The sequence below is a fragment of the Pteronotus mesoamericanus genome, unplaced genomic scaffold (genome assembly GCF_021234165.1).
Source record: "Pteronotus mesoamericanus isolate MK-2021 breed Mesoamerican mustached bat unplaced genomic scaffold, CSHL_Meso_final contig_164, whole genome shotgun sequence".
Classification (NCBI taxonomy): domain Eukaryota; kingdom Metazoa; phylum Chordata; class Mammalia; order Chiroptera; family Mormoopidae; genus Pteronotus; species Pteronotus mesoamericanus.
The window spans coordinates 24,588,260-24,605,045 of NW_026555065.1; the positions used below are offsets into that span (position 1 = coordinate 24,588,260).

The 16,786-nt window shown below is 41.1% G+C and overlaps 2 protein-coding genes across 3 annotated transcripts in view; one reads left to right on the forward strand and one right to left on the reverse strand.

Annotated features, from left to right (window-relative positions):
• GPR176 (G protein-coupled receptor 176) overlaps nt 1-12,037 on the forward strand; it is a 90,836-nt gene extending 78,799 nt beyond the window's left edge. Inside the window, exons 2-4 of one of the 2 annotated variants that reach the window (XM_054565151.1) lie at nt 5,542-5,599; nt 6,018-6,209; nt 10,915-12,037. In XM_054565151.1, coding sequence (XP_054421126.1) covers nt 5,542-5,599; nt 6,018-6,209; nt 10,915-12,037 — 1,373 coding nt within the window. Of the gene's footprint in view, nt 1-5,541; nt 5,600-5,956; nt 6,210-10,914 lie in introns of both variants that reach the window. The other variant, XM_054565150.1, reaches the window with a different exon arrangement.
• Nucleotides 673-1,062, reverse strand: LOC129064072 (60S ribosomal protein L31-like). Its single transcript, XM_054565152.1, has one exon. The coding sequence runs from the start codon at nt 1,045-1,047 to the stop codon at nt 673-675; it is 375 nt and encodes a 124-aa protein (XP_054421127.1). The 5' UTR covers nt 1,048-1,062.
• Nucleotides 12,038-16,786: the final 4,749 nt, after the last annotated feature.

Consider the following 16,786-nt stretch of genomic DNA (forward strand, 5'->3'; position numbering starts at 1 on the left):
GAATTTGAACGTAGACTGTGAGTAATTAAAGATGTATGTAATCATAGGGAAACCACTAAAAAATTTTAAAAGTATAAACCAGTAACGGAGATAGGACAGAATTCTAAAATATAATCCAAAATCATGAAGAGAAAGAAAAAGGAACAATGAACAGATGGGACAAATAGGAAGCAACTAACAAGATGGTAGATTTTACTCCAACCATACCAGTAATTACATGAAATGTAAATGATCTAAATATACCAATTAAAAGACAAAAATAATCAGGTCAGTTAAAAAAGCAAAAGCCAACTATAACTTGTGTATAAGAAAGCAACTTTAAATAAAAAGACACAGATAAGCTAGCCCTGGTCATGTGGCTCAGTTGGTTGGAGTGTCTTCCCATATCCCAAAAGGTTGTGGATTTGGTCCCTTGTCAGGGCACATAAACTAGGTTGTGGGCTTGATCCCTGTTTGGGGTGCTTGTGGGAGGCAACTGGTAGATGTTTCTCTCTTTCCCCACCCCCTTCTCCCTCACCCTTTCTCTCTCAAATCAATAAACATATCCTTGGTGAGGATTTAAAAAAAAAAGATATAGGCTAAAAGTCATTCCCATGACTTTTAATTATCTGGAAGATTAATTGTATTTTAGTGAGATTGGGGAGATTTATAATTTTATTTGACAATCAGCAGTTAGTTCTCATCCACATTAACTGTTTGTAGATTTTTGAAACTGGTGGGAGATACGTAGGTGTCCAACGTATAGAATTTGTTTGATGAATTTTCTTTTTCATTTCGTTTTCTGGACAACTGCACCCGGATACGGTATGGGACATTCCTTATTCCTTTGGCCCAGATGGCTTTGTTGAGCCTGGTGTCAATGTGCACATCTGGAGTTCCCATCTCCTTCATGGCAAATTTCTGGATCTCTTTGAGGGCCCAGGGGACACGCTTCTTGAAGCCCACTTCATGAATGCGCTTGTGCATGTTGATGGTGTACTTTCTGGTCACTACCTTGTTGATGGCAGAACGGCCCTTCTTCTCGCCACCCTTCTTTGTGGGAGCCATTATGCCGGGCCCAAGTTAGAAAGCTATAAGCATTTTCTAATGTTTATTTTACATAATTCTTTTGACCTAAGAGACTTGTTCTTGGTTACTTTTTTGGTTGCAAACTAAAGCAAAGAAGAAATTTAGAATTTCATTCTACACAAAGTAGTTTTCTGGTTTTTTTTCTTCTGTCATGGAATCGGTATTAACTAACTTGCTTAGACTTTCCTCTTGTCTCATGTGGTGTTTGCGGAAAGTAAAAGTCCTCTGTAGTCTTTTTAATTCTTGTTAATTCATTTTGGCCTCCCTCTTGACACAATCTGAGTTCTCAGGATTTTCCTTATAATGTAATGTTGCTTCTAGTTTCCTTTTGCTTTTTTCAAATTTCACTTTTTAGAATGTTCTGGGATGTATGTTTATCTTTCTATAAAAGCATGGGCATGAATTTTTTAAAAACTGCTTTAGGTCTCTGGGGAAGCTGGTAGTTTTTAAAGGGTAGTGTATCTATTTTCTCAGGAGGATTCTCAAAGCACTCAACTTTCCAAGGCATTTTTAGAATATTTCATTTTGGTTATTAGTCTTTTTAACACCCCAGGATTGTTGCTTTCAAAGATGCAAAGCCTATAAACCAGTTTAAAAAAAAACAAAACAACAAAACAGCTACAGTCAAAATTTTCCAGAGGTAAATTTAGTTGGAGAAAATTTGCCTGCTTAGTTCCTCAAGGTCTGTCAGATACTATCTGTTATTTGCTGTTAATTAAAATGTTTCTGTCTTGGACATTAATCATCTTTGAATATCAAGTATACTGTGTAAAGAGAAATAGTTATTTGTATGTTAGATGAGGAGGTATGATAGAGGAACAGTGGTCCCCGCAGAGCAGATTCGGACCAACGCCATCACCCTCTCCCTCTTATTCCCCTTCTGGGTGTGTGAGCTGTGAGTGTGCGCTAACTGGGTTGTTCTGCCCAACCTCTGGCATGGACTGTTGTCACGGAATCCAGCATTAGAAGGTACAACAGGAATGTAAAGGGAGAAAGAATGGGAAGAACTTGAATCATTTCTTAGATGATTTAGAACATGATCTCAAAAATAAAAAGTATCTTGAGGTCGATTACTGTGTTACTTAAAATATATATTGAACCTCAGTGCCTTGTAAAACTAAGGAGAATATAATGTGCTACTGAGATTAAAACATCAAATATAGGATCATCTTGCTTTGTTATGTGTATATTTGTGTGTATGTATGTGTATGTGTGCTCATATGCTTACACATATGTGTCTACAGACACATACTTTTTTAACATGTGGCTAATCAGATATTGAGTGTGGGTGCTCCTCTCCAGATATTTGGGTCTAATTTAGGTTTTTAGAGTCAAATGAGTCTGTTTTTAAGTGAGAAGAGAGAGGAGTGGTTTAGAGAATGGAAAGAACATAGCCTTCTTTACTTAGATTCAGATTCTTGATGATTCTGGGTGATAGTTGTTTTGTAATTTAGTTGCAACTTTTGGGGTGGCTGTACAAAGAAGCAAGCCATGTTTACCGATGCCTCTATCTTGCCTGGAAGTCAGTAGCTTCAGGTTCTTAATAGCAAAAGGGATTAGGGTCTAGGTGCCACCTAGAGTTTTATAAATAATTGCAGATAAAATGTGAATTTAGGAGTCTCAGGTATTTTAATAATTACTATAGAAAACAAGTTTCCTTCCTCGCAAGTGTGGACATCCTAATAAGATGTGTGATCTTTTTTGAAGCATTGAAAAAGTATGCTTGACATAATAGAGAGGGGAAGGGAAAGAGAGAAGAGAAGAGTGTAATGATGGAAGTCAGTTTAAATTTCAACAGAATCTGCTATGTGCATGAGAGACGCTGCTCAGCCTGCCCCTTCCTTAGTAATGAATTTTCCTGTTTGTTTGGATACTCAAAATGTTTTGTTCAGCATAACCTACCAAACTACAGCGATTGACAGTGATGAAAGAAAAAGAAACTCCTTGTGGGTCTTGATTTATAGCAAAGAAAAACTGTCTTTATGAAAAGTTCCCCAGTGGACTGGAGACGCCCCTGATTTTGACAACTGAAGATACTATGACCTGTACACACTCTTTGTGGCAAATTTCTTTTAGTAGGCTATTTCCTTTTTAGACGGTTACCAGAACTTAAACCCTGTATGTAAACTCACATGAGAGAAGATGCTTCAGCCAGATTCTAATTTTTGCTTCGGTGGTAAAGGCTAGGAGAAAGAATTCCCCAAGTCACCAGAGCTTCACATACATTATTATTGCTTAGTCTATCACCTTGGTGACAGGAAAGCTTGAGGGGCCGGAGGTGGTGGCCTTAGTATGAACAGTCTTTCCGCTGAATAAATGCGTATATGTATATATTCACACAGCTGGTTTCATCTCAGTGAGACAGCTACTAATGTAAGGAAAGTTCGGAAATAGATGGCCTATTTACCTTAATACAGTGGCTGTTTTTTCTACTTTGTCAGGCAGAGAAGAGGTAGCTATAGAATATTGTGTTTGAAGAGAGACCCTTGACAGTAAGTTGTGTCAGCAGCTGAGGCAGCTCCTCGGAGTGACGGGCTACAGCCTTGAATCCTGCTGTCCCTCTCCTGCTGCCATCACTCTCCTGCTGAGTGAGGCCAAGCTGTTGGCTCAGTTCATTGGAGGGCATTCTCTGTGTGTGAACGCAGGAGGTAGCAGTATCTTGGGGCCGTGACTGATTGGCTGAATGGATCTGGCTCCCTCACTAGGCGAAAGCTCCGCCAGTAGAGAAGGTTGCCCTGAATGCCCGACGGCTTAGTCCCTGAGAGCCTTGAGGGTGGTAAGTGGTGATGGGATAAACTCTGTTTAGAGGAGATGTTTCCGAAACTTTAGTCCGGGGGCCTGCTGCCTAACTGTGCCTGGCATGCTTGTTACAAATGCAGTTTCCCAGTTCCATACCTGTTAACTGTGATTCAGAATGTCTGGTATAGTAATTCTGATACACAGTAAGGTTTGGGAAACTACTGAATGACAATATCCTCACATGATGTACCTACTACAAAAGGGGTCATCTTACTGCAGGGACTTTTGATTACTGTTTGTCCCCTTATCTTACAAATTCATTTATTCAACAAATATTTATAGAATGCCTATTGTATGTCAGATACTGAGCAAGGCAGTGGAGTTATAATAGTGAACAAGATTGACATGGTTTTTATCCTCATGAAATGGAGGGGAAACAAATTAATAATTATGATTAGAGCTATAAAGGCCACAGTAGGATATTATAATAGACTACAATGGAGGGAGGAGCAGTGAGTTTTTAAAATAGAAAGATGGTTAGAGAAGGTCCTCTTTGAAGAGGCAGCAATTACATTAAGACTTAGATTAAAAAGAAATCAGACATACGAGGAGCATGTTAAGCAGTATAAAAGACTTGTGCAAAGGCACTGAGACAGGATCAACCTTCATTCTGTTTAAAGAGGAAAAAGGCCAGGGTGGCTGGTGCCTAGTGAGCCAGGGGAAGAAGAGAGGAGTAAGACTAGGCAGGTAGGCACCTAGATCGCCTAGGCTCTTGAGGACTAAGGGGATGCATAACAGACTGAGAGAGGTGGGGACTCAGATATTTAGTTGGAAATAGGAGTTTGGAGTTGAGAGGAGAGGCCTGATGTGGGACAAGAATGTGGGAGTCACCAGCATTTCAACAGAGAGCCATTCAAATGGATAATCTAATCTTGGGCCCTGGCTAGTGTGGCTCAGTGGACTGAGTGCTGGCCTGCGAAGCAAAGGGTCACCAGTTCAACTCCCAGTCTAGGGCACATGCCTGGGTTGCAGGCCAGATCCCCAGTAGGGGGCATGTGAGAGGCAACCAGACATTGAAGTTTCTCTCCCTGTCTTTCTCCTTCCCTTTCCTTCTCTCTAAAAATAAATAAAATAAAATAAAATGAAATAAAAAAGCACCCAGGCTGGTGTGGCTCAGTGGATTGGGTGTAGGAGGAGGATAGATTAGGGCCTGGTAAAGAAAGGAGTGGCCAGGACTCAGGAGAATTGGGAAGGCAGGAGGAAAACCAGGGGACTATAGGTCTGTAGAAGCCAAGAGAGGAGAATGCGCAAAGAGAGCTAGTCAAATGAGTCACTTCTGTTAAAGGTCTAAAACGATGCGGTCCTGTATATAGTAGCCACTAGCTGCATGTGGCTATTGAGCACTTGAAATATGACTAGTGCAAATTTAAATGTGCTATAAGTATAAAACAAAATGTAGACCATGAATACCTAAAATGAATACAATGGTATGTGTCAATTATATTTCAATTAAAAAAATTCATACCAGATTTCAAAGACTGAGTACAAAAACAAGAATGAAAAATATTTCATTATTACTTTCTAAAGTAATGATTACATGTTGAAATGATAATATTTGAGATATATTGAGTTAAAATATGCTGTTAAAATTTCAGCTGTTTTTCATTTTTCAACAATATGGCTACTAGAAAGTTTAAAATTGCATTTGTGGCTTGCATCCTATTTCTGTTGCAGAGTCTGGCAACGTGGAAGTCATTTGTAAACTTGGTGGGAGTAGACTGCCTGCGATTAAGTAATATCTAACAAATTGTTTATACACAGAGGAGACTGAATCAGCATCATAATCCTAGTAAACAAATTAATAATTATGATAAGTTTTGAAGGGCAACAGCAGGATATGCCTAAATTAAGTAACAAAACTCACCACTAAAAATTCTTCTAGACTTTTTGAGATTACAAAAGTGATTTAATAATTTCACATAAATGGGCAACATAATATGTATTTAAATTAAATCCTTTGAAATCAACTCTGAAATGTAGTTTTTTAATCTTTTTTAACCTGTATTTTCTTTTCTTTTCTGTCTTCTTTTTTTTATTTAAAATTTATTTTTATTTACTTTTTATTTATTTATTTTGCATATCTGGCCAGGAAACTTCATGGTGTTATGGTCAACTTGCCGCACAACCGTGTTCAAATCTGTCACCAACAGGTTCATTAAAAACCTGGCCTGCTCGGGGATTTGTGCCAGCCTGGTCTGTGTGCCCTTCGACATCATCCTCAGCGCCAGTCCTCACTGTTGCTGGTGGATCTACACCATGCTCTTCTGCAAAGTCGTCAAATTTTTGCACAAAGTCTTCTGCTCTGTGACTATCCTTAGTTTCCCTGCCATTGCCTTGGACAGGTAAGATCAAGTAGCTAGGAGATCAATTTTTTTTTAAGTGGATTGAAATGTTAGCATCATGAAGCAAACGGAAAATTGTCAATCCATGTTGTAGTCAGCTTGTGGCCAACAGAAAGAGAATGAATTGTCAGGCTGATTTAACAGCAGCTACAGAGAATAGGACATCATTGAGAAAAGATGTGACACTGTGGGTCACCTCACGAGGATGCTCGGGCAGAGCTACTGGGTCATGGTGTAGCTTCAGCTCCGTTGGAATTGGTGGTATTTGTGTTGCAATTTGCAGTAGATCGGCTCATCTGATTGATAACTCTACAATTAGGGCTTTTTGTTTTAGGATGAAAACATTCCTGGAAGAACAAGAAAACAATCCAGTGGTTATTTAACACATGATGAGATAATCCAGTTGGACTTGAGTAGATAATACCAGAATTCCTGTGGAGGATTTATTTCCAAGGCCTTATATTGTGACGGTTGTTGTTTTCTTTTCTCATTCTCTTTAAGAGGATATTCATTTGGAAATGAATCTTATGTCTTAGCTACTACCATCATAGGTAATTTGATCAAATTTATCAAAATTACATGTAAAAATCTCAGTAATCAACAGCTTCCTGCCTTTTCCCTTTGTTGCTAGCATACCCTGAATACATTTGAGATGATAATGCATTTTAGAGAATAGAATTAAATAAGCAAACAAGAAATGAAAAGTATTTTGTGTCCACGAGTAGTTTTGATTTCAAGATTTGCAAAGAGTTAATGTTGCTGAAGGGATAATGCTGGCTCTTCTGACTTTATGCTCTGTGATAAATTTAACTGCATTTTAGATGAATTTGGAATTTTTAAACTCTTTGTCCATGCAAGACATACTTAATACCCTAAAGACCTGTGAGGGTATGGATTGTGGAACTAGTTTGTGGAGTCACTTCAGCCTCTCAGTCCTGGAACCCTGATTTCATTAGCTGACTAGTGTCATCCACATGGAGGGACACAGTCACACAAAGCCCTTGCATACTAGAAGTTGTTGGCTTCAGAGAGGGGTCTCTGGAGCCAGAAGTCTACCGACATTCCTTTCTGGGTGGGTGGCCATGCGCAAAGTGGCTTAACCTTTTTGAGCCTCAGTTTCCTCAGCAGTAAGGAGAGCTAAATGAATTGTTTGTGGCCTCCGCTTGGATAGGTCCCATCAGTATTTGCTTCTCTTTCTGTAGGCTTTGCTTCTGTTTGGCGTATTTTCCCTTAGATATATTGTCTGCAATCATATGACCATTAGATCTTGCTGTGAACCACTCTAGCTCTTTGGAATTTTCTCACTAGAAACTCACCATCCACAGGGGCAGACGAGGCAGGTGACAAATGCAAGTGAACTCAGGCAGGGCTGGGGTTGTGTCTGCATTTGTGTTCATTAGGGTCAGTCACTTAGCAGCTGCAACTACAGTTGCTTTGTGGGTATCTAGATTTAGTTGGCAGGACTCTTATTTTCTTAGAAGAGAAATCAGAAATCTAGAATTCTATCATTTTTAAAAGGTGAGAGATTTATTTGTTCTGAAGAGAAACCAGAGTATATATACTATCATTTTTAAATGTTCGCAATTAATTTGCATTCAAAAATATCATGTGGACCACTCAAATTCCTTCAGCCAGCTGAATGTGCACCATGTGATGCCAGTTTGCTATGGCTGCTTTACAGTAACTTTGCATGCCTCTTCCGTACTCCGCAAGAGGCCTTTGAATATCTGGAAAGAGCCATTGCACAGCACTGGCATATAACAATGAAAAGTCAAATTACATCCTGGTGGGTCCCCTGATGAATTTTGTGTTGTACCACCCTATGTTTATAGCAGGTGTCCTTTCAACTGCCCCTGTACTACCTGCTTAGTGAGGTCTTCAGTCCACATTGTGTATTTTTCTTTTCTGAAAGTTTTAAAACATTTTCTTGAGATATAATTTATGTATCATAAAATTCACCTATTTTAAGTATACAAGCCAATGAATTTTAGTGTCTTTATAGAGTTGTGCAGCGATCACCACAATTGAACTTTAGAACTAATTCATTACCCTAAAAAGAAGCCTCCTCCTCATTACATTCACTCTCCATTCCCTGCCCAGACCTAAGCAGCCACTAATCTACTTTCTGTCTGTTTGTCTGCTAATTTTGGACCTTTCGTGTAAGTGGAATCACACAATATGTTTTCTTTTGTGTCTGGCTTCTTTAGCTCAGCATGTTTTCAAGGCTCATTTATGTTGTAACATTATCAGTAATTGATTCCTTTTTTCTTCTAGTGTTATTGAGATATAATTGACATACAGCACTGTATAAATTTAAGGTATACAGCATAAAGGTCTTACATACATTGTGAAATGATTGCTACAGTAAGTTAACATCCATCATCTCATAGATACAAAAAAAGGAATTTTTTTTTTTTGTAATGAGGACTCTTAGGATCTACTCTATTAACAGCTTCTTCTTTTTTTAATGCTGAATAATACTTCATTATGTGGCTATATCAGATTTTGTTTATCCATTTACTAGCTGATGGACAGTTGGGCTGTTTCCATTTTTTGGCTATTGTGAATAATGTGGATATGAATCCTGAAAGTTTTTTAAGACTAAGATTCAACAAGAGTGGGAACACATCATTTTGAACACTTTTCTATTATATCTGGAGTCAATGCAATAATAACAGTGAGTTATTTCTAGGCCCTTTGGCTTAAAGGGGAAAATATGCTAACAATAAGAAATACTTATTTTTTCCATCAGAAAATCTACTGTGTATTTGCCATTATTATTTTTAAGGGTAAATAAGTACTTTTAGTAGAAAAATAAGGCTGGTAGGTTCCTATTTTATTATTCAGAGATACAAATTACCCGTTAGCTTAACTATGGTGTGCATGAAGGGAAGACAGTCCTTCCTCTTAAATCTTTCTCAGATATTTGTTTCATGGCACCGAGTCAGCAAGTGAGGCGGTACACTTCCTGCATTATTTTCTAGAGATGTACACACTAACAAAATTATTTATAACAAGCCTATGTGCTTGTGTTGCAGTCTATTTACCAATACATAACAGAAGCAAATATGATTGGAAGCCTGGGTTTATTATCTGCCAGTTAGCAAAGAGGAATCAGACAGTGGACTCCTGAGCATGTATTCATGTGTGGGTGCCAGGCCATCACATTGGATTTATAGAGTTGTGGTTAGAAAACACTATCTATATTCAGAGAAGTAAACTTGAGAGCATGCATAACTTATGCATTTTTCTCCTTTTTCCCCCTCCCAGAAAGAGATCTAGAATACATCGTGCTCCATACATCTCTGATCATCCGTGGTCTTGTGTTTTCATCGTGTCTCCCTCAGCTGGAACATTCTCCCCCAGCTTGTCCCCTGCCAGACTCCACCACAGTGCCACCTTCTCTTGACATTTTCCCAGGTGCTCCCTTTCCCATACCTCCTTTGTGCATACCTCTAATAGAGCCATCATCTCCTCATTTATAAATGTTTGTTTGCATGCGTTTTTCTCCATTAACTTTAGAAACATTCCTGTATGTCTTTCCTTCTTTGTAACTGAGTGCCAGGCACATAGGTGGTGCTCAGAAATCCTTGTGACAGGGAAGCATGCATGCTTACCTGGCTTGGGGCACATACTCCAACAGTAGCTGACTGAAGTGAAGTGGGCGGAGCTCATCTCTGATAATCACTGTATCGCTGAGGGCTCATGGCAGCCCTTTCCTGATGGATGTGGCGCTAGGGTCTGAAGAACTATTCATTTCCACTAGATCATTGCTGATAGGGAAACAGGGTGCTCTTGGAATTCTGATTAGGTGGTTGTAGAAAAATCAAGTTAAACTTGAAGGAAAAAAAATTTTATTGTGCAGGCATTTTAGACCTGTTAATTGCTCTTAGGGTTACTAAATGATTATCACTGGAACAATTAAAAAATATTTTATCCTCTCCTAAGGACTTTTTTTTTCATTGCTTTCAGAGAAAGAGGGAGATGAGGAGGGAGAGAGAGAAACATTGATGGGAGAGAGAAGCATCAATTGGTTGCCTTCTGTATGCACCTGGAACCAGGATGGTAGCATCCAGGCCCGGAAGGGGGATAGGGAGTTGGGGATTGAACCTGCAACCTAGGTATGTGCCCTGACCGGGAATTGAACCTGCAACCTTTTGGTTAAGGGATGATGCTCCAACCAGCTGAGCCATACTGGCCAGGGCAATCAGGCATAATTTTTGTCAATAAATTTTGTGGATGCACTTTGTCAGAATCTATCCTTCATATTGGGTTCTGCTCTGAGCGGGTATAAATTTAATATCTCCATACATATATTGCTTTGGAAATGTGTGCAAATTCCTTTCTGTTAGTGGCTTTGAAATTTGCCCTAAATGTTTTGTAACCCATGTAAAATTTTTTTTCAAATTACCATTACACTGTAAAGTAGATGTCTTTACAGCAGATGGAGACATCCTTTATACTGAGAGCACTCTTTGCGATTTAATCCTGGTGGCAATAATAATAAAAGTAGTCATGAATTGTGCAGCAAAGTCCTCAAAACTTAAGGTCTGGCTACCTAATTTCCCCAGTGGTTCCATCTTTCTTAGGCAGAATAAAAGAACTCGACCCTTTTTCCAATCTCTCCTACTTTTGGTAATATAGATTCCCCTAATTTAAAGCACATCTTCTCCTGTGAAGTGACTTTTGCATGTGCATTTTGCAGGTACTACTCAGTTCTCTATCCACTGGAGAGAAAAATATCTGATGCCAAGTCCCGTGAGCTGGTGATATACATCTGGGCCCATGCAGTGGTGGCCAGTGTTCCAGTGTTTGCAGTGACCAATGTGGCAGACATCTATGCCATGTCCACCTGCACTGAAGTGTGGAGCAACTCCTTGGGCCACCTGGTATACGTTCTGATCTATAACATCACCACGGTCATCGTCCCTGTGGCTGTAGTCTTCCTCTTCTTGATATTGATTCGACGGGCCCTGAGTGCCAGCCAGAAGAAGAAGGTCATAATAGCAGCCCTGCGGACCCCGCAGAACACCATCTCTATTCCCTACGCCTCCCAGCGGGAAGCTGAGCTGCACGCCACCCTCCTCTCAATGGTGATGGTCTTCATCTTATGTAGCGTGCCCTACGCTACGCTGGTTGTCTACCAGACTGTACTCAATGTCCCTAACACTTCCATCTTCTTGCTGCTCACTGCCATTTGGCTGCCCAAAGTCTCTCTGCTAGCGAACCCTGTGCTCTTTCTTACTGTGAACAAATCTGTTCGCAAGTGCTTGGTAGGGACCCTGGTACAGCTCCACCACAGGTACAGTCGCCGTAATGTGGTGAGTACAGGGAGCGGGCTGGCTGATGCCAGCCTGGAGCCCAGCATGCGCTCAGGAAGCCAGCTCCTGGAGATGTTCCACATTGGGCAGCAGCAGATCTTTAAGCCCACGGAGGATGAGGAAGAGAGTGAAGCCAAGTACACGAGCTCTGCTGACCTTCAGGCCAAGGAGGTACCCAGTGCCTGCCTGGAGGGAGAGCGGGGGCCACAGCTTGTACCCCCTGTGCCACCCCCGGGCACAGTGGACTCTATATCCCAGGTGGCACCAGCAGCCCCTGTGGAACTTGAGACATTCTCTGGCAAGTATTCCCTGCAATTTGGTTTTGGTCCTTTTGAGTTGCCTCCCCAGTGGCTCTCAGAGACCCGAAACAGTAAAAAGCGGCTGCTTCCCCCCTTGGGTAACACCCCAGAAGAGCTGATCCAGACCAAGATGCCCAAGGTAGGCAGGGTGGAGCGGAAGATAAGCAGAAACAATAAAGTGAGCATTTTTCCAAAGGTGGACTCCTAGGAAAAGTTGAACATCCCCGAATGCAGCAGGGAGCTTCCGCACTCTGGCCCGCCCTTCACTCTGGCCCTGTGATTGGTATGAACTCATTGCAACCCAGAGTGGGTTGACTTCCTGTCTGGCTTCAAAGGCTTCTGATTGAGAGAGAAATCTACGTAAAATCGCATGTTTTCTTTATTGAGGGAGCATATATATATTATTCTTAGTGGCCCATGTCCTCTCTGTGGAGACAAAAGCTGGGCATTGTGGATTGTGTCTTGGAGTTATTACCCCATTTGTATTTTCTGAGGATCCTCAGTTCTCTGGGTCCAGCAGAAAATACATGGAGAGAATAGCATCCGTGAGCTCAGAGGGAACAGGACCACTCCAAAGGAAGCCCAAGATAACTGTGGAGTGATGTGGCCACACACAAAAAATGCCTATTTGATGGACTTAACTATGACAAATACATTAAAAATGTTTAACATCAATCTGCATCTTTAGGAAAGATAGACACTTGACATTTGACACTTTTTCATATGTCTGGCAGTTTCTCCTGATGCCTGTCATCCCCCTCACTGGGTTATGGATAAGGAAAGGCTCTTCTGCCCCCATTTGACAGGCCTGGCAATAATGTGCCTGAGGGTGAGGGAGGTGTCCTCTCCTTGGTTATGCTAACATTCTGGGGGCCTCCCTGAGGCCTCAGAAAGACGTACCTACAGTTTTGGTTGGAAAACACTGCAAGCTCTTTACTGTGTCTTTCCCCCTTAAATTATGTTTCGTTTTGTTTTTCACAAATGACAGAGAAACTTAAAGGTGGAAAAGAATGACTAAAATGTCCACACACTGTAGTCTTTTCTCTTCCCATTTGATTTCACCTGAAAGATGCTAGGTAGCAGTCATTAGGAGTAAAATATATTGAAAAAAATGATCTTATGCAAATTGTTGGAATTCAGAGGTAATTTTAAAAAGCAAAGTTAGTGTAAAGTGGGTCCCCTGGAAACATCAAGCTAAAACTACTTGATGAGGAAAGATGCTTCTGCCCAGAAGAGTGAGAAAAGGCTGACAAAAATGGCTCTCTTTTGAGGAGGACTCCAGACACAGGCTGGCCAGTCTCATTTTCAGCCTGTGCTACTGTGGTCCTGCCTTCATTTTGGACACAAAGGAGAAACAACAGGAAGAAAGAATCGTAGAATGCCAAGGCAACACATAGCCCAGGTGAGCTCTCCACTTCCTCTTTCCCCAGTGAAGTTTTAGCCAGAGCCAGAGTTGGCAGAAGAGGGAGGACAATGTCCTCGAGTGATTAGACCCTGGGGGTTCTCACAGGCAACTCAAGGCCACTCTGTATTTCACCAGACTGAATTAAAAACCAGAAATGACACTTTACCCTTACTGAGTGCAAATCAAGTGTCAGCACTGCTCTTCTCTCTAGGGGTTTTGTTTTTGTTAATAGTAAGTAAGGGAGACCATCCAGTGCCTTGCGTGAGCTTGAAGGGAAGAAGGCCTTCTTACCGCACACTTCCACATCCTGAAGGCGTGGTCTTCACGTGTCCTTTCCTTGAACCACACTGGTCCTTGTCCTTCGGAGGAAGCTGACACTATGTGTAGGGAGTGTCCTTTTCCTGTCTTCTCCTGGGTGTGATGTCTTATAGTTCCTGAATGTGAACCCAAAGACCCTTCCCCTGCAGGGGGAATGCCTTCCTCTGTGTGTTTTGTCTCCTCAAAGTGCTGTGTGCTCCCCGTGGAAACCGGGGATAGCCACACCCTCCCCCGGTGCCCCTTGCCTCCCAGGCCCTTTGCGCATGCCACCTCTACCTTCTTGCCCTGACAGTTATTGTGTGGCCCTTCAAGCTTATCTTTCAAAACCTTCACAATTGTTATAACTTTCATCAAGGGGAAACATAATCTGTCAGAAAACTGACTGCTTTAGAAGAATCTGTCAAATGTAGCCACTTTGGTGTTGTTCTGATAATGTTCTGATTTATGTACAACGTAATAAATTCTGATGAGGCAGAATTTGGTAGGTGTTTCTTCTGTATGTTTGAAGCAGATGGTTGACACCTAGCAGTCATTGCCAGGTGTATTTCTACACCCTTTGAAGAATTACATTTTAATAAAAAATTGAAAAGCAGTTTCTGAACTCAAAAAAGATTATATGAGCTTTGTGTTTGTTTTTTCCCTCAAGTGGTATATATATGCTATATAAATCCCTGATTTCCTACATGGTCTTAAATGAAAGGTATTCATTTTCCCCATAAATACAGATGCAGCATCGCAGTGGCATTTTCTTGCACTGTTGCAAATTTAAAAATGACTTCCCAAAGGAGAAAATGCAGCGTTTAAATGAACGTCGCAAACATGGGTTCCAGATTGAATTGGTGGAAAGATTGCTTCTTCTCCAGGGGAGAGTGGGGTGCAGCCGTCATCTTCCCGCACGTGGTGGGGCTGATAGCACATGGTTAGGACCACGGGCTTTGAGGCCAGATGGCCCATGTTTGAGACCTGGTTCTACCACTGACCAACCTTATGACCTTGAGCAGGTGAGGTAATTTCTATGTATCTTGGCTTCCCCTCTGTACATTGGAAAGATAATCACTGTGTCATAAGTCTTTTGCCCCTGCTCACGTACTTCACCTGTGATCTGAGCCATGTCTTCAGTGGGCCATTGCTGGCTGCACCCAGTCTCTTCCCTGGGGAGCACTCGAGGCCTAGCTCCTCTGCTTTCTTCCCTGTGAGAGCTCATTAGCTCCTGGTTAACCCTTGAACAGTGGGGCATGGGAACCAGTGGATAAATGTTCCTCCCTCCTGTCCTGCTGGACAATCGTGATAGGCATTTGTCCATATCTCAGGAAGTCAAAAAGAATTAAGTCCCTGTTGCCTACAATGGTGTCTCAATAATGAACCCTTTTATTAACTTCTTCCTTCCCTTTCTCGGTTTCTCTAGCCTTCATTCATGCCTTAAGGGATCACCTCCCTAAAACAGCACCACATAAAGCCTTTGTCTCAAGCTTTTTACAGGGGAATCAAAGTGAGACAATAATTGCCCCTCATGGGACAATTGTGGGGATCAAATGGGATGATCTGTGTTAACATGATGCCTGGCTCAGAGTAAAGCTCCATCTGTGTTAGTGCTTATATACTACTTTTTTTTTTTTAAAGTGGTTTAAAAAGGGGGCTTATTTGGAATGTTTTGCATAACATTATATTAAGCTAGTGTTTTCACAAGTCACCCCAACATTAATGAATATTTATGATGGTCATTTGAGGCAGTACACAGTGCCAAAGGACTGTCTGAATTGCTAAAGAAAAAATGACTGTAAGCCAGCATATTTCTTAATCAGACAGTTCTCAGTTTTAAAAAGAGGACAAATTAAAAGAATGTTCAACTTTGCTGTAAACCTATAAGGCAGACTGTGACTATGAGTGCACATAATTGACTATATTGGCAAAATAAAAGGCGAGTGGAGTAACTAAGGTCAGATACACAAATCAAAGTGGCCCCATCCATGGAAAAGGAACAGTAAGTTGATCACTTGGTGGGCTAAATAGCATCTGGAGGTCAGGCGCAAGTTTGACTGGAAAGGGGAATGGCTGCTTTATTTCAGTTCTGGGTGTTTGGACCCCGTGGCATCCCTGAATCGGGGTAGGGTGGCTTGGCGTACGCACAACTGTCGCTGTGTGCTAGAGCTGAGGTGCTCAGGGAAAGAAAAATGCATATTTGAGGCTGAATTTTGGTGGAGGAGAAGGGTTAATGCTTTCATATATTGTAGTCTACCAACATAGCAACATAACATGTAAATAACATTATAGGAAAGTGAATAACTTCCCCCAAATAGTTGTAAACATTAAGCAGGTTTCTATCAACCTCTTGTGCTATTGTAGAGTTCTGTAGCCAAAAGAAAAATGATTCATGGTTAATGACCTGAGAATATGTGAATAAAACAGGAACTGAAATCAGTACTAATGCTCAGGGTAGCACCAAAAGCCTGTTTGTGTGTGCTCAGGCTTTTAAAAGAAACTGAAATGATCTAAGATTCAGATTCTCCACACATGAGGTTTTAGAAGCTAAAATACCTTCTCTTAGCCTCAGGTTCAACCAGTGTGTTTTTCCCCCCAATTGTATCAAGGTGATAAGTTGGTAAATACACAGAATAAAGTCCTGTACACTTTTGTAGAACTGAAATTATAATCTCCAGGATTGTTTTACATGAACCTCTACAGGTATCTCAGGCATATGTGTTGAGTGTGAAGAATCTTTTTTTATTGTTGTTGTATTGACCAGAATTCAGTGATTAAACCTGTCTGCCTTTTAAATTTCTTTCTATATGCTTGTTCCTTGTAGTTTATATACAAAAGGTAATATACACACAAAGGAGGTACTGGAATGACATGGTGTACATTTTAAGGCAACAGGTGAGAAAATACAACATACATGGGACAATGTCTTTGAAATAGTAACCATATTTCCTGATGCCTCTCATTTCTCTTCCCTCCTTTGCCTTGCTCTTCACATTTATATGCATTACCTCAGGGAAGGGGTGGAGAAGGCATTCATTGTCTCAAGGAAAGCAAATAGTGTGTGAGTCTTTCCAGTTGTGTGTCTATGTGTATTATTTTGCGAGTCCTCCGATTCGCCATGGATGAAATAATGAGTTGTTCCAGACACCGTTTCCCTGTCAAGGAAAGGGGAAGGCAATTCTCTCTAAAGGAGAATGCCCCGAGCCCCGGTGCTTAATGGCTTTTGTAGAGAGGGTTCCAGGCAGGGAATAGGTA

What these genes read in the sequence shown, in the direction of transcription:
- LOC129064072 (XM_054565152.1), bottom strand. Translation starts at nt 1,047, where the DNA reads ATGGCTCCCACAAAGAAGGGTGGCGAGAAGAAGGGCCGTTCTGCCATC.